This window comes from Emydura macquarii, unplaced genomic scaffold (genome assembly GCF_026122565.2).
Source record: "Emydura macquarii macquarii isolate MOO-44397 ecotype Brisbane River unplaced genomic scaffold, CSIRO-AGI_Emac_v2 contig_67, whole genome shotgun sequence".
Taxonomy (NCBI): Eukaryota; Metazoa; Chordata; order Testudines; family Chelidae; genus Emydura; species Emydura macquarii.
This window is the reverse complement of record NW_027130204.1, coordinates 8498505-8523785: the sequence shown is the minus strand read 5'-3', so window position 1 is coordinate 8523785 and position 25281 is coordinate 8498505. Positions and strand designations below refer to the sequence as shown.

The following is a 25281-nucleotide window of genomic DNA, read 5'->3' as shown; positions in this document are numbered from 1 at the left end:
CCAGGTGCAAAGTTGTTTGTTCATCTTAACAGAAACAAACACCTTGTCTATAAAACAACAAATATTGCAGACCGCTATAGACACGCTGCTAACTATTTTTACACCTCCCAGAGCCCGAGGCTGCTGCAAGCCAAAGCAGAGACTTCCCAGTAATTGCAGAAATTAGATTCCACTATTGCCTTGGAGATTGCTTTGGATTCCCTTAGAACATTTAAATGCTAATTTTGCAAGCACTGATTTGTAACTTGAGTTTATTAGGATTTCATGCCTCATGTGGAGTGCCTCACTTTTCTACTGTAAGATGCTAACGCTCATAAATAAAAATAACTACAGCAAGGCTTATTTTTTCTTGCCTGTAGATGTTGCTCTTCCCCCACTGTTGTTTGTGATCATCACGTGGGTGGGACTTGTGCCCGGGTGGCAGGCCCTGGGAAACACGTGAGGTTAGATAAGGAACCCTAATGTACTCAGTGAGTTAGTGTCATTGTCCTTAAAGCTGCAGCACCTAACAACATCCATTTTGAATCTTGCTGTTATTTCCTTCTTCCTCCATTACTCAAAATGCCCTTTTTCAGTATAACTAAAGAAATGGCCATTGGAACCGCAGTCCTGGGGGTTGCTTTTGCTACTGGAGTCTTAGCAGGTAAGTACTGCTTTATTCTCGGATCTATAAAATCTAGCACGCCTTCTCCATTCCCAAGCACATGGCCAGGAGTTAGTTCGCTCTCCTTGGAAAAGAAGGAAGCAGCAGTCTGATTCAACCTGCAATTACCAGCTGTGCTCAAGCCAGCTGCATTTTACCACCCATTAAAAAAAGGTGTGTGGATGTGTGTTTGAATGTAATTTACTAGGTGCTGGGAGAGGGGCAGAGGAAAAAGGGATGGAATTAACTCTTGGAGCGCTGCTGGCTTCTTAGCCACAGGAATACTTAGGTGAAGATGCACTATATTGTATAGGGAGAGAGAGCAGCTCTCTTTAGACGTCAGTGTTGTGGTTAAATGTTTCAAAAGACCTGGAGAACAACAGTAGCCTTTGTAATCAGGCTAATGGAATCTTATGCCTCAGGTCACAGGCCAACAGCTCACAGGAGTTCCCCTAACACTTGTCCCCAAGCTCACTCTACCCCATAAAGCACCGGCCAGATGCATGCTGGCTGGTTCCTCTTCCGATGTCAGAAACTGGCCATTGCCAGAGACAGGATACCAGATAAAGTCCTGTTCCCGCAAGGAGGGTGGCTGGTGTGGACTCCTTTGCCTGTCCTAGGGCTCTGCATGGGTCTACACTAGCAGAGCTCACTGTAGGATTAGCGCTTATAGGAATCCCTGGCAAATCCTGTTCACATTGGAAAAGAGTGTGCTGCACCTTCTGCAGTATTGCTAGCCCCAAGCATTCAAAAAGATCTCTACAGGAGATTCATGAGATTTCTACAAATCTGATTATTTGTAAGCCAAAATAAAATTTGGGTTCTATTTGCTTTCTGGGTTCTGATCCTTTGAGGTCCCCATGTTCCAAGTTTTTTCTCTGCAACCATAAGGGTGAAATTTTTTTTTTTTTTTTTTAAATGAAACTTGAGATTCTCTTGAAAACATCTGACTGCAACTGGGACAAAGACTTATGGGAGTTGGCAACTCGTTCCTATTTCATAATAGCGTGAACCACAGTCCAGGATCCAAACATCCCCAGTATAAGGAAATCAGGATCTGGGCTTCAGCTTTGCAGTTTGTACTTTTGTCTGTCCTCAATAAGCTGAACAACAAAAGCAAACTTCTACCCCAGGGGTTCTCAAACTAGGGTTCAGGACCCCTCAAGGGGTCACAAAGTTAGTGTGGGGGGTCACGAGCTGTCTGCCCCTGGGCATGCCGGGACTGTGGCTGTCAGCTGTGCATGGCTGACAGCCAGGAGCCTTTCAGAGCTGGGTGGCCAGAGAACAGCAGCTGCTGGCCCAGTGCTCTGAAGGCAGTACCACCCCAGCAGCAATGCAGAAGTAAGGGTGGCATCACCTGAGGGGGGTCATCACAGACTGCAATATTTTCAAAGGGGGTCCCAGCAAAAAAAAAGTTTGAGAACCCCTGTTCTACTTTATTTTGTAGTTTTTTTGTTGTTGTTGATGTTATTTATGCATGGGACCCTGCTCACAGTGAATAGCGAAATGGATCACCACCTCTGAAGATCTCTTCCTGAAAGAAGAAGCACAAGCAATGGGTTATAGACCAGGATTTGACTGAGCTCTGGCATTAAATCTATGAATGCTATTAAGGTCCCAGTCTGCCTGCATAATCCACTACACCACCGTACTGCAATAGGCTAGAAAGCACACCTACCAATAGCTCTTCTGCTTAGGATTAAAAAGCCAGTGTCTTAGGAAAGCTGCTGAGAGTCGTCCCAGCCCTCCCCTTTGTGGCGTGACTGCAGACAGTCATGTATCATCCTAAGCATGTTTGAAATTGCCAGCTTAGTGTCTAGGTCACAGCTTTTTCTTTTAGTAGAAAAGGAGCAGGTTTACACCCATCAGCTGGGGTGAGAGGAAGCACAGTCTGAGGAGATGAGGGGGGGACTAGGATGCTCGAGTTCTATTCCTCGCCCTGTCACTGACTCATGTGGGGACCTTGGCAAGTCACCAAACCCCTCTGTGCCTCAGTCTTCCCCTCTGTAAAATGGGGATAGTGTTAGAAAAATGCTTTAAGATCCTTGAATTAAATATGGTATCTCATGGCAAAATAGTATAATTAGGGAAGCTGACTTGCCCATCATTCAAATATCTGCAGCATAGTTTGCCAGCCCCTTGATAACAAAAGAATTAGGTTTCAGGGCTTCTGTAGCTCTACATTTAAATAGACACACAATTTTCCCTAAACTCCAGCCTGCAAGATGGGCAGTCCCCTCTTACTGGCTCTACAATAATAAATCCACTGGATGATGTAAAGCTATTCCCGGTGAGGGATCAGGATCAAACTCCTGTTCCAAAATGAATTTCGGGTTTGGTGAGAGATGCCATCAGACCGGCAACCCTGCAGACCTCTCCCCTTTTTGTCAGCCGGGCCAACAATGCTGGTTTCCTACACTGCCACGGCAATGTGTTCCAACCCCGTCCTAGAGATACCACCTATCAGGTAGGAATCTGATACCTAATACCCTTTGTATCAGCCACTGAACGACATCAGTGTCAACTTTCAGTCCCTGCAGAAAATGGCCTGGATTTGAACAGAGGTGAATAAACTCTAATCCCATCGCCAGTCCCCCGAGCTGTCTAGCCCCTTAAGCTTCATTTTCATTTGGGTTTTTGCAGAACAAGCCTTCAATGCCCGTTTTCTTGGGCTTTATTTACTCAAGGCACTGCAAACTTTTTACCTTTTAATATCTTAATTTTTTTTATAGGTAAAAAATATCCATCTTTAGCTTTTGGAATTCCCAAGTCATCCAAGGCTCTTCTTGGAAAAGGGAGCCCACTATTGCAATACGTATTGGATCACTCTCTGCGGGAGCATCCAGTCCTAAAGAAGCTGCGACTGGTCAGTGTTTTTCTCAAAATACATTTGGTGGAGCATGGTGTGTATGTGATACTCCTATCAATGTCCCATGATTCATAGAGTCCATGGCCAGAAGGAGCCACTGTGATCAGAGTCTGACCTCCTGTATAACACAGGCCAGAGAACTGCCCCGAAGCAATTCTTGGACCAGCGGTTTTAGAAAAAGCATCCAATCTTAATTTTAAAATGATCACTGATGGAGAATCCACCATGACCCTCGGTAAATAATTCTGATGGTTAACAACTCTCACTGTCAGAAATGTATGCGTTGTTATACTTGTAAAAGAAGAGACTAGTAGGATCTTATTTAGGGGGACAAGCCAATACACCCCATTTATTGTAAATGTAAGAATATCAAAAAGCAGTCACATTCACACACACATTCACAACCAAGTAGTTCTGCAAGCTGGTGTGATACAAGTACCAGTCCTTTTATGCGTTGCTCGAGCCAGCCTAGTGGCCAACTAGACTGGGCACGAGGAGGGAGCTAGGCCTCTGTCGGTCACGAATCCAATGCTCCAGATGACAATTGCAGAACAAGACCCAAAGTTTCCATGTTCTTACCCCATCTTTTATACTTGCTGGCTCTCATGTAAGTCTATGGGCCTTGCTGTGTCATGCTGCCTCTAGGTTCAATATGGTTGTTAATCACCAGCTCATTGCAAGCATGACTATTCTCTTAATTCTGTACTGTTTGTTCCCAGGGTGGATCCTTCTGTATTTTAGGATTGTTTATTTGCACTTTAGAGTCGTTGATATGCATTCTTCATCCTTCAGGGTCAGGATGGTGGTCTGAGTCTTTACTCCCTTTCTGTTGTTAGAGCAGTTTAGGTTGGGTCTTTTTATGCCCTGCACATACATTCCCCCCTCCCTCTCTCCCTCCCTCCCTCTCCCTCTCCCCCTCTCTCCCACACACACACACACACACACACACACACACACACTTTTAGGTTTGATAGTAGAAGTTTCAGGAAAGAGTTCACTTCAAGAAACTAACAAGTCCACTTATGCCACACGCAACAGAACTATACCATTATAACGGTAAAGGAAAAATCTCTACCTCTATCTCACTTACACAATAAAAATGAGGAGTCTACATCTGATTTGTTTGCACAGCTCCTGGGGATGACTCACATTGTTTCCTGTCTGAATTTGTCTAGCTTCAACTTACAGCCATTGGCTCGCATTATACATTTCTCTGCTAGATTGACGAGCCCATAATTAAATATTTATTCCCCGCCAGGTACTTACAGACTGTAAACAAGTCACCCCTTAACCTTTTCTTTGTTAAGCTAAATAGATTGAGCTCCTTGAGTCTATCACTATAAGGCATTTCAATGTTGTCTGTGCTCAGTACACTGATCTGTTAGTCCCTAAAGGACTGCCCAGATCCTCAGAGGTATTGCGATTTCCACTAGTGAAGTGCTTGACCCAGTATCACCCAGTGGGCCAGTGACATAACCCAGAATGAACCCAGGTCCCCTGAGCCCTAGGGCAGGGTAGTGCCTGCCTTATCCACTGTGCCAAACTACCCCCTCCATAGTCATTGCATATGCATAAAAATATTTAAATCTAAAAAAATGTATTGATGTTAAAGCCAGAAAGAACCATTATGATCCTCTAGTGATAGAGGACCATAGAATTCCAGCCAGTGATTCTTACATCAAGCCCATAGCTTTTGATTGAGCTAGAGCATGACTTGTAGAAAGACAGCAATCTTGATTTCAAGACTAAGTGGCAGAGCATCCCCTATGTCCCTACGCAAGTTGCTCCTGTGGTTACTCACCCGCACTGTTAAATTTGCCTACACCCATGGTAGCTGCTTATAAATGTAGCACCTTTGATAAATTAACAAAATTTGCTTCTCTCGACCAACAACAATAAAACCCAACCCTGAGGATCACATTGAGTTCTTGGAGTCTGCCTGAAAGAGCAGCTTAACCGTAGTTTTTCTTTTCCTGTTTCATTTCAGTTTTACTGTTCTTTTCTAGCTCACCTTAGACCATCCCTGGAGTAGAATGATGGTGTCTTGTGATCAGGCTCAGCTTATGGCAAACTTGGCCAAACTCATCAAAGCCAAGAAAGCTATTGAAATAGGTAAGAATACATGTTTCCTAGGGCATCACCCAACACCAATCATTTGGAAGCTGAATAAAGATAGTTCCCTGCATCACCAAGCCTACCAAAGAGCACTGAGGGTGATAGGAGGTTGTCAGAGCAGGACTCCTCAGTTACCTTCCTGTCTCTGACTTTGGCAGGCTGCATGACCTTGAGCAAGTCAAATTTTCAAAAGTGGCCACTGATATTGGGTACCCACACTGAGACACCCTTTCCTGATTCTCAGAGGTGCTGAAAATCCCCACCCCCCGCTGACATTAACTGCAGTGGTGAGGGCTCAGTGCTTCTGTAAATCAGGCCCCAGGGGCCACAGTTTTGGAATTTAAAATCAGTGGCTACTCCTGAAAGTGTTGGCCCTGCCTCACTCCCTGCCTCAGTTTCCTCATCTGTACAATGGGGAGAAAACCAACCTCTCGGGGGTGTGGTAAAGCCTAATTCAGCACTGACAGTATAGCAGTGTGAGCCGCTTACATGAAAATCCCCATGGAACTAAAGCAGAAGAAAGAAGGCTTCTCAAACCCCTGTTTTTTAGGGCTAGGGAACCCACAGCACAATCCAGCTAGTCAGGTGGAGAACAACAGACACGGCCCACCATTCCCTTTATAGGGCAGTTCAGGACACAAGGATTTAGCGGGCCATGCTGGCCATGCCCTCCCCACTTTCCTCTTCCTGTTTCCCTTAGACACACCTAAAGTCAAATTCATGCCATACAAGGTGGTACTCTTGAGTCCAGGACTAAAGAAAGCTGTTAATTACTTGACAGACAAACTGTGAATTTAGCTAGAGGACTAAGAGTCCACAGCCACTATTCTCTTGGGCTTCAGCAGCGACATAATGCTACCATGGTAACAGGGACAGACAGCATTAATTCTTCAGTGATTTGGGATCTTCAGCTCTTTTAATTCTTTAACCCAAAAATCCTCCTTGTCCACATTAAATCACTTTTTAGGGTAGAAAAAGTCTTACTTCTTTCTCTCATCTTTTCTAGGTGTTTTTACAGGCTATAATACCTTAAACATGGCACTAGTCTTGCCAGATGATGGCAAAGTTGTCGCTTGCGATATAAATGAAGATTATGTCAATATTGGAAAGCCACTGTGGAAAGAGGTAGGTAATCTCTGCCCATCCCAAAGCGTGGTATGCTCTGAATGGGAGTGCTCAGAATTGTATGAGCATGTTCCAGGGAGGCTGACCTCTGTTTCCTTCTAAGTCTTAAACGTGTGCTTGCGGCAGTTACAGGAAAGAATCAGGTCGTTAGAGGGTTACCCAATTTAACCATCCAAATCCAGGTGCCACAGAACTTGAGCATTCACTTTTATATAGGCTGGGTTGAGGCAACTTGGTAAAGTTGGCCTGTAAATTTGATCAAATGTTATATGCATTCTGGAAGTAACAGGGAGAATAGGTATGGGATTCCCCAACTTTATTTATGCGTTTTCTGAGTGCATCCCAATTTAAGATACATAATGACTACTTCCATTGAATCCCTTTCCTCTTTCATTTCAGGCAGGAGTGGAGCACAAAATAGACTTGCGGATTAAACCAGCAATTCAAACACTTGGTAGGTAACTAAATATGAAAAGTAGAGGCTGAAGATTAGGCTGGAGAGGAGTCTCTCATGTGAAGTCTGAGATTAGGAGTTATATAGCAAAGGTGAACATGCAGTTTCATCAGTCAAGGTGGGTGGATTTTCTGTTACATAAAAGGAAATTTAGGAAGACTTCAACAGTTCACCTGTTTCCAGATACTGTTAGAGAGAGGGATGATAATTGTTCCTCCACCATCCATTGTTACATTGGTCACTTACCTACACAGCCCATTGCTTTGTTTAATATAAAAAGAGCTATTGTCTTGCTGCTTCTACCATATGGAAAGCTGCTTAAGATGGATTTAAATTGGATGAAGCCCAATTTCTCTCCCATGTAGTGTCCATTTTAAGCGAGTATCTGTTTATTCTAGGCCAGCAAAGTCTTCTCCAAGGAGCGAAAGATTCAGAGGGACTCGAGAAGCTAGTATACAATCATCAGAGGCAGGAAACTTCCGATCTGGGAACATGCAGTTTGGCATTCATAGTCAGGAGGAAGCAAAGCCTTTCAAGAGCATGGAAAAGGCAGATGCAGAACAAGTTCGTATAATAGGAAGCACTGTCTAACAGGGGAACAGCATTAAGGAGGGAAAGTTGGTGTCAGAAAGGCTATTTATTCCCATTGCTAATGTCACTGATCCATTCCACCAGCTTATGCTCCTTCTCAGCCCACACGCTGCTTTTCAGAAGCAGTGTTTTTAAGAGAAATAACTGTTCTGAAGCAGCCTATCCCAATCACACTGTAGTACCCACGGTGCCGTGTCTTCTTAGTTTGACCAACGCTGCTGTCCTGCCTGGTAGCTAGACTAATGCAGCACGTCACCCATTCTCTTCTGTCACAAACATTAGCCCTGCCTGGGTCACATTCTGCCCTCCAGCAGACCTATACAAATTCTTTGATAACAGTGGGGCTGTGTGGCACAACAAAAGGCAGAATCTGACTTGCTGACTACAGCCCCATGCAGAAAAGGCCTCATAAGGTGGTCTCCAAACCAAGAGGGTACAAAGCAATTTGAGAGGGGGAGATAGTTTGCTTGAGCTCCTTGCTCCTTCATAGTAGCCCTCTCAACACCCTACCTCTGTGTGGAGGTCACTACGGAGATGCTGCAATGAGGAGTGAGATTCCAGATTCGAGCCCCTCCAAAAACACATGGTAGTGGTGGGTGGGATTGTAAGCAGCCAAGGACTTCTCTCTCAGCGTCTAGTGCCCAGGGGAGGATTAGAGAACCAACAGATTCAACCTGTTTGCAGCTGACAGTTCCAATTTGGAGCTGTCAGCCAGAGTGTGGTGTAAGAAGGTTTTAATAGATCCACTTCCCCCTGTTATGGCCTAAAAAGGGGAAATGAAATAAGAGAAGCCTGAGAAAAGCCCACTGGGTGACCACCACTTGCTACCCTCTGTGATTACACTAAGGATATGCATTCTTCGGCAAAGTCTGCCAAAGGCCTTCTGTGTAAGAATTCTGCATGACCCAAGTTACAGCATATTGGTCAGCAGTTGATTGATTGACTTGAAAATTCATTTAACATCTAGGGTCTCTCTACAGTTGACAAATTTCTAACCAGCTTTATAACCAGTTCAGCTAAGCCGATTTTAAAATTAACTGGATAAGTAGCATAAACCCTGTTTAAAGGAGCCTGACCTGCTCTTACCGAGCCAAATTTAGGAGTACCATGTCTACAATCTACACTATGGCTCTGGCGGCTTTTAAAATTGGATAGTAAGCTTCTCCAGACCCTTGTAGACTATGAGCCTTCAGAGGTGTTCATTACCTTCACTAGAAGAGAAAATTTTCCAGTAGCTAACCACATGGGTAAAAAATGTATTATAAGGATATCAAAACACTAAACAATAGCAAAGCCTTGACACACATGGATTGTCTCATCCCTTTATTCAGCATTAAATCAGGGCATCACAACATGCTTTGTTTCCTGTCCAGATGAACTACTGGCAGATGGTGAAGCTGGGACCTATGACTTCGCTTTCATAGATGCAGATAAGGAGAGTTACAACGAGTACTATGAAAAATGTTTACGTCTCATAAGGAAGGGGGGAATAATAGCTATTGATAATGTAAGTATTAAAATGGGGGTGATTGCCTCTGGGAAAAGTCACATTAGGTAGTTCCAATAACAACCTTAATTCTGACTGAGGGGACATATATCCCAAACACAGCATTCAGCTTCCAGGTCATCTAAATGTGATTTAAAAAAAAAAAAAAAAAAAAAAAAAAAAGATTGTTCTATTTACTTATTAGTGATAGCTAATATCTGCAGTATGTGTAACTAAATGACCCTGTACCAACCTGTATATACCTACACTTCTACATCTATTTTGCCCGCTCCCCCTCCTTCCCCCCCCCCAAACTGCAGAATACCAACATCTTCTCAAACTAATCAGGCATTACACAAGGAATGTTTTATATAGGATATTGATATTTGACAGTCATATCCTCCTACATTGCGTCTGCTACTATGTAAACTGTTCATAATACCTAAAACCCCATTTGTTTTATTCATCATCTGTTAAAAGTGACTTCCAAATACTTTAGATAAACTATTGAACTGTATTACTCAAAAAAAAAAAAAAAAAGAAGAAGGGTCAGAGTTACAGTTGTTTTAGGAATGTGTCTACATTTTCCTATGTATCCCTGTTTCTCTTATGTTTAACTTATAAATAAGGGCTGCTCTTTGCAAAACTGAGATATGTTGCATTTCTCTAGAGCTTCTGTCCAAAGATGTCAAAGTACACTATAAAAGTAGGGAGGTATATAGTTGCCCCCCAGTAAATAGATGTGACAACTTAGACAGAGGCCTAAATTAAGCAAAGCATTTAAACGTGTACTGGAGTCTAGCCCTATTCAGTCTAACACTTAAGCATGAGCTTAAGCTCCATTGAAGCTAATAAGATTCAAGCACATGCCTAAAGTTAAGCGTATGCTTAAGTGATCGGCTGAATAGGGATTGACTGCTGAATCAGGGCCAGAAAGATAAGTGACTTGCCAAAGGTCACAAAGTCAGGGAATAGATCCTGGACTCCCAGTCTCTCTGCAGTATGCTGCCTCCATGTGGTGGAGTATTATTCATATAAATGCAAAATATGATAATGCTGTTCAGCCAAACACCTGATTTATCAAACTAGTTCTGTGGTCTGATGCACTGTGATAACCAAGGGGTTGTCTACACTACCACAGTCTTGACTGGTATAGCTATGTCAGCCAAGCCCCCTAGTGGAGACACAGTGTAAGGCAACAGAAGGAGTTCAGCCTCCTCCCTGTACGACAACATTAGCTAAGCCAACAAAAGCACTTTTTCTGTTGGCATACTTATGTCTCAGGCTAACTGTATGGGCTGGGGTTGTGCTTTTTTCTAATGCTCCTAGCCAAAAGAGCTAAACCGGCAAAACTTTGTAGCATAGACAAGGCCTAACAAAAGACATTTAAAGGGGTTGTCAACACATGCTTGCACTGGTTGAGTTAGACCAGTGTGAAAAGCTGTGTGGACAGACTTATGTGAATTTAAATCAGGCTTATATTGATTTAGCTCTAACCTGTTTTGATTGGCCTTAAAATAAGCTGAAATAAGTCTGGATGAAACTGCAGTGTGTCCACACAGCCTTTGGACTGGTCTAACTTAGTCAATTTAAAAATCATACCGTTAGTTAAACAGTTAGAACTCTGTCTGAGACAAGTCCATAGTCTTGTAAACTGTAATGAGAAAGTTCTCTCCTGAGTCTACATTTGCCTTCGGACCATCGGCACAATCCACAGCCTAGTCAGATGTAGTGTGCACCTTGCACATGAGGGTGATTGTGTCCGTGTGATTCTTTTTTACACAAGGTTTTATGGGGCGGGAAAGTATGTAAGTCAAGCAAGGACAACATAACCCAGAGCCTCCACCACCTCAATGAGAAGATCCTCCGAGACGTCCGAGTCAATATAAGCATGATCCCAACGTGGGATGGAGTGACACTAGCATTCAAGCTATAATGAGAGAAAAACCCTGAGCAGTGGAAAGGAGACAGAGAAGCACCAAATCATCAGGCAAAACTAAGGTGAAACACTACCAAGAGTAGCCTCAGTAATTTGAATCAGAGTCTCAGCAGAATAGCATAACGCTATAAAGGGGGGAAACAGTCCTTAAATCAACCAGAACAACTACAGGGATCGAAATACAATGTTAGAAAAGGGATTTATAATCAGATGTATTTTAATTTTGTATCATAATAAAAAAAGAAAAAGCTGTGGTACGTTGTCTTTGTAAGAGACAGGTATAGAAGGTAGTAATCTCCTTAAAGGCCCACTCCTTCAAGGTGCTGAATGACTTTCCTATTATTTGTATTATGAGATACGGACATTACGCACTGTAAAGAGCTTACATCTAAACAGGCCAGACAGACAAGGGGTGGGCACTGAAGTACTGAAAGATTAAGGTGACTTACTCAAGATCCCACAGGGAATCTGTAGCATTGCCAGGAATGGAGCCCTGATGTCTTCAGGCCCAGTCCAGTGTATTAATGAAAAGACCATCTTTCCTTGGAGTTCATTGACTTGAAGGGGAGTTAACAGTACTCACCACCTCCTAGGAATGAGCCCTTAAATCACACTAGAAATGGAGCCACAAAGCAGCATGAGTAACCTGGAGAGGAAAGCAGCTGTAACCTAGCACAACGAAATTTATGCATCACTGACAGAAGAGCGAAAAGGCCATGCTCCCGACAGAGCTGAGGATGGGCAGTAGCATAAATTAGCATTGCCAGGAGACTGGTGGGGTGGGAGGATATGTACTTTAGTTAGCATGGCCAGTCCACAGTTGTGTTACTGTTTCTGATTTAATCCAGGCAGAGGACATAGCAAGATGCATGCTGCTGTTCCTCTTCATCTTAGTTATTGAAGAAGTGGTGGGGGGTACACAATGACGGCTGCCAATGATATTTAAGATTGGGAAGACTAAGGAAAACAAGAGATGAGTACTGTGTGATCAGGCTGTGAAGTCCTGTAAGATCAATTTCTCAAACAGCATGGAGCCTGTAGCATAGCTGTGCATGCCCAGTGCTTGATAGACTATCTCCTTCTACAGCTTGTGTTTTCTGAGCTGCTAAGAAGCCATGCAAATAAGGGTGTTCGTATCACGCATATTGTGATAGAAACTGTTTCCTCCCCTCCCATCTGTTCCAAAACATCTGTCTCAATTTGTGACAATGGCAACTTGCGGATGGGGTAGGATAAGACTTTTTCCCCTTTACTCAAGAGCTGTGAGGATTCTACATGCTTCCAGCAAAGCTGGTCTAGTGACATTCTAGCTATCTAGGTCCTGATTGCTGTTGGCTGAGTTTGTCATTTGATTTGTCTTACATGAGTCAAGAGAGACTTCTGTGTGACTTGTCGACTATGACCCTTCCTCAAGAGACAGTCTACAATCCCAAATAGAAAAAACTCAAAGCAAACGCTGCTTGACAAGTATTGAGGTTTTTGGGGTGCTGAAATTGAAGTCCTCCTCCAAAGAGGAGCATTAACAAGTGGTTACAATTATTGCTGGACAGCGTGAGGTGCTTTGGAGCTGCATTGGATCTAGCTATGAATGACAGTTCAGTAAGGAAAACTCTACAGCTTCCAATGTAATTAGAAAGTGACTCACAGGAACTCCCTCTGCTTATTCACAGCATTCAGTAGGTTAGGAGTCCGAGCGCTCAGAGCCCACTACTCTGTTGATCCAAGAGCTTGTGTACTGTTCACCAGAACCCTTCATTCCACCTTTGCCAGAATTTACAGAAATGTGTCAGAAATTTCTGATTTACAGAAAGCACGGCGCACATCTGCCCTCTGGAAAACAGGCCCCTTTAAGAAACATCCTCCGAGGCACTCAAAAAAATCATTAACCACTCTTGAAAATCTTAGCCCAGGTTCTTTTCTGCTTTTCACTGTGAGTGATGACTTGACTGGCAAGGACCCTGCTATCTGAACCCTACATTTTTGTGAAGGGGGACTGTTTCAGAGGTCCTACCATAGAATCCTAGAATGTAGGGCTGGAAGGAACCTTCTAGGAATCGAGAAGTCATCTAATCCAGCCCCCTGTGCTGACTAAACATGCCCTGTGTTTTGACCTTTCCTCAGAGGTCAGGTTTTCTAAACCTTATACTTTTGTTGGTCTCCTCTGGACTCTCTCCAGTTTATCTATATCTTTCCTAAAGTGTGGTGCCAAGAATTTGATACAATATTCCAGCTGAGGCCTCACCACACCTAAATAGAGCAGAATAATTATCTTGCGTGTCTTATGACACCCCAGAACAAAACTAGCCTCTCTCATAACTGCATCACATTGTTGATCCACTGTAACCCTAAATCTTTTTCTGCAGTACTACCACCTAGCCAGTCATTCCCCCCATTTTGTAGTTGTCCATTTGATTTTCCCCTTCATAAGTGTAGTACTTTGCACTGGTCTTTACTGAATTTCATCTTATTAAATTCAGACAAGTTGTCCAGTACATCAAGGTAGTTGTGAATTCTAATCCTGTCCTCCAAAATGTTTGCAACACCTCCTCGCTTGGTATCATCCATAAATCTAAGTAGTATACTCCATTATCCAATCATTAATGAAAATATTGACTAGTATCAGACCAAGGCCACACCTCAGCAGGATCTCACTAGATACATCCTCCCAGCCTGACAGCAAACAGATGATAATTACTCTGAGTACATTTTTTCAATTCACCTTATAGTAAGCCACATTCCCCTGGTTTGCTTATGAGAATGTCACATGGGACTGTGTCAAAAACCTCATTAAAAATCAAGATATATCATGTCTATATCTTCCCCCCCATCTGGGCCAGTAACACTATCAAAGAAAATTAGCATGGTTTGGCATGATTTGTTCTTGACAAATCCATTTTGGCTATTACGTATCACCCTGTTACTCTCTTGTTGCTTACAGATTGACTGATTATGTGATCTGCCTGTCTGGTATCACAATCACAGACAATGAAATTATTGTCCTTGGATAGTCTATTATCTGATGTTTCCAAGGCTGGCTAGCCCTCTGCTATTGATAAAATGATGTGGGGGTAAGAGTGAAAGACAAATCATCATAAAATAAAAAAAACCAGGGTTCCCTTCTCTCAGAAGGGACATGATTTGTGGTCACCAGAGGTGCCACTTGATTACAGAGAACTCAGCTGGCTATTAGTTATGGCAGCCGTTCCGGCTGAAAGGATCATGTGGAATGCTGGATGAGACGTGCATTTTTCCGGCCACTGGATGAACTGCTAGCCTATTGGACTATGGAGGTGGATCTCTCTAGACCACATTGGGATCCAAGTAGCTTGTAAACAGCAACTCAGATTCAGGTAAATTAATATTCTCAATGGGCACGTTGGCCACTTTACTCGCTATAAAGGTTCATATGTTTTCTGAGGGAGTCTGTTTCAACTCCAGGAAAACAGGATTAGATCAAGCACAATAACGCACAGCATGGTAGGAAAAAAATAGAGCTGCTAATAACTTACCTGTCATTCAAGAAATTACTATAAACAGGAACTCATTTCTCTGGAGAGTATGCACCAAGTGATTTTTCATTGCTTGCCACATCGTACTTTAATCAGCATTTAATTTCCCATGTTGCTGTCTATGGGCCTTCCATTAATACTCTGTTTTCCACTCTGTGCTTCCAACACTGCACAGTAAACGAGTCTCCCTGGGCTGCTGCCTGGACTATCTTAGGGACAGCCCATCCAGATTCTGAATAGGGCCCCCAGTTCAGCTACGCACATCTAGCATAGGAGAACGCCCATTGACCTTAGTAACAACCAAAGAAGAAATCTAAGTGCCATATACCATCCTACGTTGGGAATTCATTCTGTGCTGTGCGGGTACCCATATGCTACAGGCATGGTCAATAAAGCTCATAGCAATGTGTCTTGCTGTTACATTTCAGTGCTTTGATTTAAGGCAGCATATCTCAGCCTTTTCAGGTGAGTGACTCCTCCTCTCAAATCAAACATTTTCACATTCTCTTTACATTTGCTATAAGAGAGTAAAGAAAGTATTGATAACACAGATACATCTGTAGAAGTTATGCACATGTGTTTCAAGAGGTTCACAGAGAACGCTAGCCCTTGATGAGTAAGGTGTAGAGGAAGTGGGGCGGGAGGACAAGATTTTTTTTGCTTTAGATTGCACTAGTATTTTCAAGGTCTCTGACTGCCACCCCTCAGACTGCCTTTCATGAACCCCAGGGGTTGCAACCCACTGACTGAGAAATCCTGATGGAAGGAACTCCCCCTAACTGGGGACTCAACCATGAGGGAGATAAATGTTGTGGGAATTAGACAGAGTTCAGCTGTAGAAAATTTACACAATGTTTAAGAGCATTTTGTAACTTTGCAGTACAAGTCTTACTTTTTAATCAATCTCAGATACAGTGATACTGGATTTGCAAGGCTCTCCATTTCTGTCTAAAGGCATCTGGAAGCATCTAGCAAATAAAATCCTTAATCCAAGCAGCCCAATCCATTTCAAAACAAGCAAAGAGAAACCCCTCCCATGAGCCCAGAAGTAAACGCTCCAGCCACCCACCAAACTACAAGGGTTACTAACATTTGAACTTCAGTTGGAAGGCTGTCATGGATGTATATGGAGGGAGGAGGGCATTGCAGACATGCCTCTTCAAAGCAACAGAATCTCAGTTCTACGACATGTTGAAAGCTTCCCATGCACTCAAATGAATCCTGGAGGTAAAGCTTTAAAAAAAGTCAACAAATATCACGAGACTCATGGTAGAAGTGCCAGAGTCGACAACACAGCTCTGACTGCCAAACTTTTAGAACCACAATGAGGTCTGACAAGGGACAATTGTTCAAAACATGGGTCTTAGCCAGTTTCCCCAGTGCCCCTACTGTTTGCTCACATGATAGGTCTGTTTAAAGAAGAGGTAGTATTGTCTGGTAATTAGAGCATGGAACTGTGACGCAGAAGATCTCAGGTTCTGTTCCTGGTGCTGCACCCTGATTCAGCAAAGCACTTTTGCCGCTGCTTAAGTGCTTTCCTGAACTGAGGAGTAATTGCTGTGGGTGAAAGTCAGGCCTGGAAGATAGCTGGGACAAGCTATATACACAACTTAAGTGGGATGTAAATTGGGTATAGACTTAAGTCCTAGCCCTCTTTCATGTGTGTCCCTCAGCAAGTCTCTTCACCATGCTGTGCCTCAGATTCCCCATCTGCACCAAGGAAATGATACCACTTTCCTCACAGGTACGTTGTAAGGATTAGCCCTTAATGTCTATAAAGCCCTCAGCTGGAAGATACTAAATGAATGCAAACAATGATTATATAGCTGCATGCTGTTCTTTCCACATTCTGTATTAGTGACTTTATTTTTTCTAAAAGCAAAATATGTATAATAAAATGAAATAAAGTTTGCAGACACCCCATCTCTGGCTGAGAGCCAGGACATGCCAGCACATATTCTTGCTGCAAGTGACTGAAGGAAAAGCCCTTTAGGAGATATTAACAATCTAGTTTTCTCACTGACTATGCTTCACTGGCTGAATACCCTATATGTAATTTATTTCAATGAAGAACAGATATTAGATTTGGACACTTTGGAGTCAGATTTCTTTGTCAGGTGAAATATCAGTCCCTGTTTACTGTCAATGTTAACAACATCAGGTCATCCCCTTGGGGTAAAAGCAAGCATCTCACTTACCTCTTACATCACTCTCTGGGCTGTTGCAACCTGGTGAGCTGGTTCTGGCCCTCAAGCTGTGCCTTTTAGTGATTCCACCCCTTTCAGGGGGAGACAAAGCAGTCCAAACAAGAGGAAATTACTTCCTGCCCATGCAAGGGAGAGGGAAGCAATCCTTCAGTTTCAGCAGCAACCTCAGTTCCTACTCCTCAGTGCGAATGAAGGTCAGGGCTTGATCCAGTTGGCATTTCAACAAAGAAAACCATCTTCTTCCTCAAAGAGCTCAGACAGGCAGCATTTGTAAGCTCTAGGGTCAGTGAGTACCAGGGGGTCCCCAGCATAGGAGCTCTGAGCCCCTGGCTTTGCTTCTGAGTCCCACCCCTATTGTAACAAGGCCAACAAGCTTGTAACCAAAGGCCACTCTGTGGTACCCTGCTCCCAGTTTCTCCCATCTTCACAGTCCCTTAACAACTCTCTCTCCAGCAGTAATAAAAACATTCCTGGGGTCCCACTTACTGAGTCCTTCACACTGGCCCTCCAGGCCCCAACCCCAGTTCAGTCCCCCTTCTTCCCAGAGCTACATCCCAGATGAAAGTCTCTTACATGACCAGAGCTCAGCCCCCTTCAGTCCTCTGGATTCTAGACCCCCAAATCCTTCTCTCAGTTAGGGGCCTCCAGCTCCTCTCTGACAGAGCTCCCTTGCTCACAAAGGCTTCCCTGCAGGACCCTGCACTCACTGTACAATTTCCTGGCCCTATCCAGAGCCACAGGAAATCACCCTTCTCTCTCTCAGCTGTGGCTCATTCTGTAATCAGGGTTGGCAGGGGCAAGTGACCCTGTTACACCTCACAGCTGCCACTGGTTGGGGCTAATTGTGATCAGAGCTGTCGGGGGAGGGTCATCTGCCCCACCAGCCGGAGGCATAATGAGAAGTGTGACACTAATCCCCACAACACCTTTTGGATAACAAATTCATTGGAAGCTTCTAGAAACTTCTAGGTTTTCCACCTAGAAACCTGAAGGGTTAACACACCTCATTATAAGTAAAGTCCTTGTCTTGGATAAATAACATTCATCCTCACATTGCCTTCTGTGGTGCTCTCACTTGATGCTTGATCTGCAACTGTGAATTCTCTTTTTCAGTTCCTCCTGAGTTGGGGACTCGAAGTATGAACAGCCAGAAGCCAACTCTTCGAGCAAGATTTTTGAAAGGGAGTAATGATTTTGAGTGCCCAAGATGAGACACCTTAAAGAGGCCCAATTTTAAGTAAATGCTGACACCCCCGCTCTGAAAATCAGGGACTGTTAAGGGGTCACACCCAAAACACTAGATAATTTTGAAAATCTTGGCCCAGAGCAGTTATGTGACATGATCTTGACTGGTCATCAGACAGCTCAATTTCCCTAGATTGGTAGTAAGATCTCAGATATAACCTTTAGCCTTAGTATTACTAATGATGATGATAATTAGTGTGATGTTTGCATGCTAAGTGCTGTCAGCAGAAGTGCTTGTCCCTGTAGTAAATCAAAGGATGGAAGACTGGCTGCCTTGAGGAACTTACAACTGAAGGTCCCAAACATGCAATAGGGTCCATGTAGCAGCTGCATAAAGCCTCACTGACTTCAGTTGGGTACTGCGAGGATGCCGGCATTCCCACAGAAGCCTCACTGAGACCTAAATAATTTGGGGCTTTTTCATCTACACTGGCCCTGAATCGGTGCCTGCGCTAGTTGGAAGGGACATTAATGTGTGTTTAATCATTTGCATTAGGGTAGCACCTCAAAGCCCAAACTGAGATCAAGGCTACACTGTGCAAACAGATCGTGAGAGACGATCCCTGCCCCAAACAGCTCGGACTCTGAACGGACATGACATTCATCCTTTTTCTCAGGGTATCATTCTCCCCATGTTACAGATCGGGGAGCTAACATACGGAAAGACTGAGGCCCAGATACTCAAAGAACCTTTCGGGAGCTGGGCCTAAAGTGCCAAGTAACTGAACCAAAATCTTCAGAGTCCCTGTCAAGTTCCCGTCTTTTCTTTTCTCCCAGAAATGATACAAGTTTCCTTCTGTTCCCTTCATGCATTTGCATATAATCTGTGAAAAGTTTTCTGTGAAAAAATTAATTTTTGATAACCAGCTAGTTAAAAAAATAATTTCAAGTGAACATTTTCCACTAGCTCTACTTTTCAGCAGGCCCCATAGTTTCTCTTTATAACCTAAGAACTGTCTCATTTCACCCACAAGGTCCCTCCCCCGTGCTATAGACAGACACTCATTTTGCTCAGATGGAGTCTGCTGCGTGGATGAGGCTAAATTTGCATGCACAAGGCTAGCGCTTTGCTTCTGCTCTGGACGCTGCTCCATTTTAAATATGCAGAGCATCATGCCAGTGTTTAATCAAACCTGTCTCCATCCTGATCACATAATTACCATTAGAAAGAACAGCGGTGTGTCCCTGAACTATAGATTGATGAGCCATCTGTAAACTGAAACAAAGACCAGAAGGAAGCTTAATTGAATCAAATATTTAGAATACATTACACTCTATCTTCCAGTTATTCAGAGCCTGGCCTTCTCCTCAGACTTCTGTCTTGTGTGTCTGGAATTCATCACAGTTAGCTGCGTTTAATCCTGAAACCTTACTACAAAGTGATGGCTGATAACATAGAATTATGGTTTAATTCAAGTGGTGAATCAGCTTTGGGGAACGTGTGGGGGCAATGAGGATTTATGCTTTGATTAGGAGGTAAAAAGCATGGTTCTTATGTCCAACACTAGTGGCAAGACCTGACATCGAACCTGCTACGGCCCCTAAAGTAACAGCCCTGATCCTTTAGTTCAGGCAGTCAAAAGCACATGCTCTTAGGTGAAGAGGTCCTGAGTTCAGATGACTTCACCAAGGGCATCATTACCCAAGCAAAGAGCCCAACGTTTATGAGTTATGTCCTTGGCATCAACGGGCACAAGAGCAGACTGTGATTTTAGAGGTTTGGCACCCAAGAGTAAAAAGTGATGCAAAAATGGAGCTAAGCCTGCAATCCTTCCTCAGGTGAGTTGAGGTGGCAGGATTATGCCCAATTTAAGTGCAACAATGTATATGTTACTGCTCTTTATTATTAATAGAACCGTAGGACTGGAAGGGAACTCAAGAGATCTTCTAGTCTAGTGCCCTGCACTCAAGACAGGACCAAGCATTATCTAGACCATCCCTGAGAGGTGTCTGTCCAACCTACTCTTAAAAATCTCCAATGATGGAGATTCCACAACCTCACTAGGCAATTTATTCCAGTGCTTAACTATCCTGACAGTTAGGAAGTTTTTCCTAATGTCCAACTTAAACCGCCCTTGCTGCAGTTTGACCCCATTGCCTCTCCTCAGAGATTAATGAGAACAATTTTTCTCCCTCCTCCTTCTAACAACCTTTTATGCACTTGAAAACTTATCATTTCACCCTCAGTCTTCTTTTCTCCAAACTAAACAAACCCAATTTTTCAATCTTCCCTCATAGATCATGTTTTAATCATTTTTAATTATTTTTTTTTGCTCTTCTCTGGACTTCCTCCAATTTGTCCACATCTTTTCTGAAATGTGGTGCACAGAACTGGACACAATACTCCAGTTGAGACCAATCAGCACAGAGCAGAGAGGACGAATTACTTCTTGTGTGTCGCTTACAACACTCCTGCTAATACATCCCAGAATGATGTTTGCTTTTTTGCAACAATGTTACACTGTTGACTCACCTTTAGCTTGTGATCCACTATAACCCCCAGCTCCCTTTCTACAATACTCCTTCCTAGGCAGTTATTTCCCATTTTGTATGTGTGTTCCTTCCTAAGTGGAGTACTTTGCATTTGTCCTTGTTGAATTTCATCCTACTTACTTCAGACCATTTCTCCAGTTTGTCCAGATCATTTTGAATTTACTTCTATCCTCCAAAGCACTTTCATCCCCTCCCAGCTTGGTATCATCCACAAACTTTATAAGTGTGCTCACTATGCCATTATCTAAATCATGGATGAAAATACTGAACAGAACTGGATGTAAAACTGATCCCTGCAGGAACCCACTCAATATGCCCTTCCAGCTTGACTGTGACCCACTAATCTCTGGGAACAGTTTTTCAACCAGTTATGCAACCACTTTATAGTACTTCTTGCATTCTCTCCAGCATTGGGAAGAAATCCACAGCCCTATTGCCTGCAGCAGCAATGGACAGGGGAAGTGTGTTATAGAATAGAACTCCTTTCCTAGTCTAGAAAAACTCAGTCAGGATCTCATCCAATATCCAAGACTCCCATTGACTTCCATGACTACTGAATATGGCTCTGCATTCTTCCTGTTCTCTTCCACCACACCTGTACCACAGAGGGCAAGGTTGGACCCTTACTGTGGTATTTCCAAGGAAGCAGTCTCAGCTTGAAGTCAAACCTCAACTAATATGAAGAACCCTACATGTCCCAAGCTCAGGACTCCAAGGGCTGGCCCCCAAAATAAATGCTTTTCTCTCCCTTGCATACTCTTCACCCCAACACTCTAGCTACCTAAATAAACAGCAGCATCAAGTGTCAACCAATGGGTGAGCAAACCGGGTTAGATGAAGTTAGAACTCACTCATGTCCCAGAGCTCTAACCCAGTCTCACAAAGGTTTGCTTTCACTGTTTTTCATTATCTTTGTGGCTGCTGAACTGCTCAGAGGCAGAAGGGCTGACAATGCTACCAGTTCGGCTGCTTTTCATGAGATTTCCAGCCCCATCACAAGCAGCCACATCATCAAACAGTAGCTGACCAAGTCTGTGCTCACCAGATTTTCAGATGCAAGAACAGTGGACATGGTTGAGATTAGCATCAGGGGGCCATGGACTTTGATGGAATTAGTCATGCTGGCATAAATCTGGACTGAGATCGCAAACTGGGCATTGTTAATAAAACAGGGAGATGGGGAATAAATCAAAGCACTGGTGGAAAGATTTATTCTGTCTTGTCTCTGAACAATCAGACAACATCAAATACACAGTGAATTCACTTCCAAATGAAATGCTATGCTGGATTTGTTCCAGATCATCCAATTCACAGCAAGTTATATGCAGGAGTTAAGGTAAAATATTATCTGCCGCATTTTCACATTACCCATGGCATAGTAGTTTGCTTGTGTCATAAGTACAAACAGGTGCATCCCTGCCATAGCAAACACAGGAGCTTCTGTGGAGCTGTTTGGCTGATTTCCACTACAACATTAGGGAAACTAAAAGTGGAAATTCCCTTTCTTCTCTTGTTGCATAAGGTGTTCCCCAGCCTGCTGTGTGCCACCCCAGAGCTAGCTGCATTTCATTAGGGCTGTATGTACTGCACTGTATGTTCTTTGTGATTTGATTCAGGATGAAAGTTACTGTATAAATACAAAGCATTCACCCTATGTAACTCCAATCACACAGAAATTGATCCCATGCATTTGCAGCTACTCATGGGTTCTAAATCGCCTGTTTTATTGTAATAATTTTAAAGGTGACACTTTGAAAGGGGAAATGAACAAACATAAAACATGTAAAAGACGGAAATGAATGTATGATTTCAAACAAGCAGTTTATCTACCTTTTTGCCTCAGCACAATACTACAGGGAAAAGCACATAACTAGCTGCTTTAATATTTATTCCTATTATATGAAAAGTAAATATTGCTGATAAGTCACTGCTTTCCATGATAAGATTTCATATTTTAGACGGCTTTAAATTAATATAGAAGCAAACATTATCTTTTCCTCTTATTCATATATTTCCCTAATGAGTTCCAAGCAAATTGTGCCTACTTATATTTTATGATTTTAAATAATTAAAACATTTTATGAAAACAACTAAAATTCTCCCCAGTGTTAGCAGAAAGATTATTGATTGAGCAGGTCTCAAGCTACATGAAAAACCTTATTTTTTTAGCTCAAAGGCTCATAATTCTACTTCTACTTACCTACTAAAAACAAAGAAATTCAGTGTTTTTCTTACAACAGTCGTACGAGTTATGCTGGGTCGGGATTTTTGGACCATCAGAAACTTGCAACATTTTTTGACATTGCAACATTAGATTTGCAGAAGACAGTTAATGTGTCTTACCACCGATGTTACCAGTCCAGGGTATGTGTGGAGTGTAAACTTACAACAGTGTGGTGTTCATTAACCAGATTAACAATCTGCAGTATGTTAAAAGTGTTGAGTTTGACCAAAATCCCACCTCTTGGGCCTAAGTCTCTGTCCATTAAAATCACCAGGCACATTGTCCGTGACTTCAGCAGGAACAAGATTGGGCCCTAAAATCAGTACTTAGGTATGTAAATGCCTGACAGTGTGCACCAATGGATAGGGCACTGGACTGGGAATCAGGAGACCTAGGACTATTCTGCCACTGACTTGGTCAAGTCACTTCACTTCTCTGTTCCCTCTCCTACTCTTTTCTTTCTTGTTTATTTATATTAGAGGCTTTTTAGGATAGGGACTGTCTCTTACTAGGTCTCTATAGAGCATCTAACACAATGGGGCATTGATCTGAGTGGGGCTTGGTATAGGAGAACCTGTAATACAAACAAACAATACAGCATCATTTGTATTGCAGTAGCACCTAAAGGCCCCAGCAGAGATCAGGACCAAACAGTGCCAGGCGCTGTACAATTAGAGAGAAAAGGTGGTCCCTGCTCGATAGAGTTTACACTCAGTCTGACTGAAATTCTCCTCTCAGGAGTTTAGGGGAAAGAATCCTTAGACCCCAACCAGGGAAGGCTACTGGGCTACAAGAGACCCCCAATTAGAGGTCCCTGCCCTCCTCCCCTATGGAAAAGCCCAGTAGAGTTTAATAGAAAATTAGAATCTTTCTACAGGCTTTTGATTTAACTACTTCCAGTCTGAATTTTGTCTACCTTCAGCTTCCAGCTATTGGATCATGTTATATCTCCCTCTACCAGACTGATGAGCCCATTCTCAAATATTTATATTTGTTCCCTGAATAGCTACTTATGGACTGCAGTCGAGTCACCCCTTAGCTGACTCTTTTAAGCTAAATTGGCTGAGCTCCTTGAGTTTATCGCGGTCCCATAAGGCAGGGTTTCTAATTCTGTATTTATTCTTGTGGCTCCTCCCTGAACTCTCCAATTTATCAACATCCCTCTTGAATTGTGGGCACCACAACTGGACACAGCAGTGATCACACCAGTGCCAAATACAGAGGTAAAATAACCTTTCTATTCCTACTGGAGACTCCCCTGTTGCTGCATCCAATTATTATTGAATCAGATTGTCCCTCTTGGCTCATAGTGTTGCACTGAGAGCTCATCTTCAGCTGATTATCCACCAAGACTCCAGATCTTTTCAGTATCCCCCATCCCCTAGGGTCCAGCAGAGAGCCTACTTCCATGGTACGTGCCCCGCCATGTCCCCTTTGTCCATAATTCACTCCACAGAGGACATGGATTTTGAAAACTTGTCCTGGAAAATGCATACAGCCTTCACTTTCTCCCTGTGGATAAGGTATTGGAAAAGGATGGTTTCCCCTGCTATTCACAATGCCATGACAGCCACTGCCTACATTAGAGAAGTGCATAAAGTATGCCTAGTTTTCTTTTCATGCCATTTAAGCAGTTGCATGTATGGAGACGAAGCCAGCATCATGCAGTCACCCAGCTCTGCTGATGGCTGGTGATTCATGGATTTGCTGTGGACCAGCTGGGGTCCATGGACCAAAAATTGGGAACCAGTGGTCAAAGGGCCTGATCAAAATCCCAATGAGGTCAATTCAAAGGCTCCTGTTGACTTTATTGAACTTTAAATTATGGGACCACTGTTACTCTGCTGTCTCCTGGAGCATGCTTGCCTTGCAAAGATATCTTTGAACTCCTTAGTCTCTAGCATCAGAAAATAATGATTCCCCAGGTAAGTTATATGGAGAGCTAGGGGAGAAATGTCCTGTGTCCTTGTTCCTCCTCTCGGAAACGGTCTAGCTGGTGAGACTCAACAGACAGCAGGAGATAAGGCTGGGCATGAATCTGCTCTCTGGTGTTCTTTAGTAAGGAAGGTCCCTACCGAGGGACTTTATGGCAAGTTTTGTACAATGAAAACAGCCCACCTTGTCACCGTAAAGTTAAACTAGAAAAAGCCCCTAGGTTGGACCCCCAAACTACTCACATGAAGCCTGGTGAAGGCTCCATGTGCTTTGGTGAGAGATGGCTTTGCGATAGAAGGTGGGATGCTGCTAGTCATGGAATACCAAGATCTCCCTCCTAGCTCTCACCTCAGCTTTATCATTCCTAATTTTGAACTACACTGGGGTTGAGGGGCCAGTGGGGAGATTAAGATCTGTCCAAAGTGCTGAAATAAGAACTAATGGAA

At 43.2% G+C, this 25281-nt stretch overlaps 1 protein-coding gene across 1 annotated transcript; it reads left to right on the top strand.

Annotated features, from left to right (window-relative positions):
• Nucleotides 1-505: 505 nt before the first annotated feature.
• COMTD1 (catechol-O-methyltransferase domain containing 1) lies at nucleotides 506-11493 on the top strand. Its single transcript, XM_067539430.1, has 7 exons — nucleotides 506-643; nucleotides 3376-3509; nucleotides 5519-5624; nucleotides 6634-6752; nucleotides 7152-7206; nucleotides 9171-9304; nucleotides 11070-11493. Exons 1-7 carry the CDS (start codon nucleotides 562-564, stop codon nucleotides 11217-11219), a joined length of 780 nt encoding a protein of 259 aa, XP_067395531.1. The 5' UTR covers nucleotides 506-561; the 3' UTR covers nucleotides 11220-11493.
• The last annotated feature ends 13788 nt before the right edge of the window (nucleotides 11494-25281 follow it).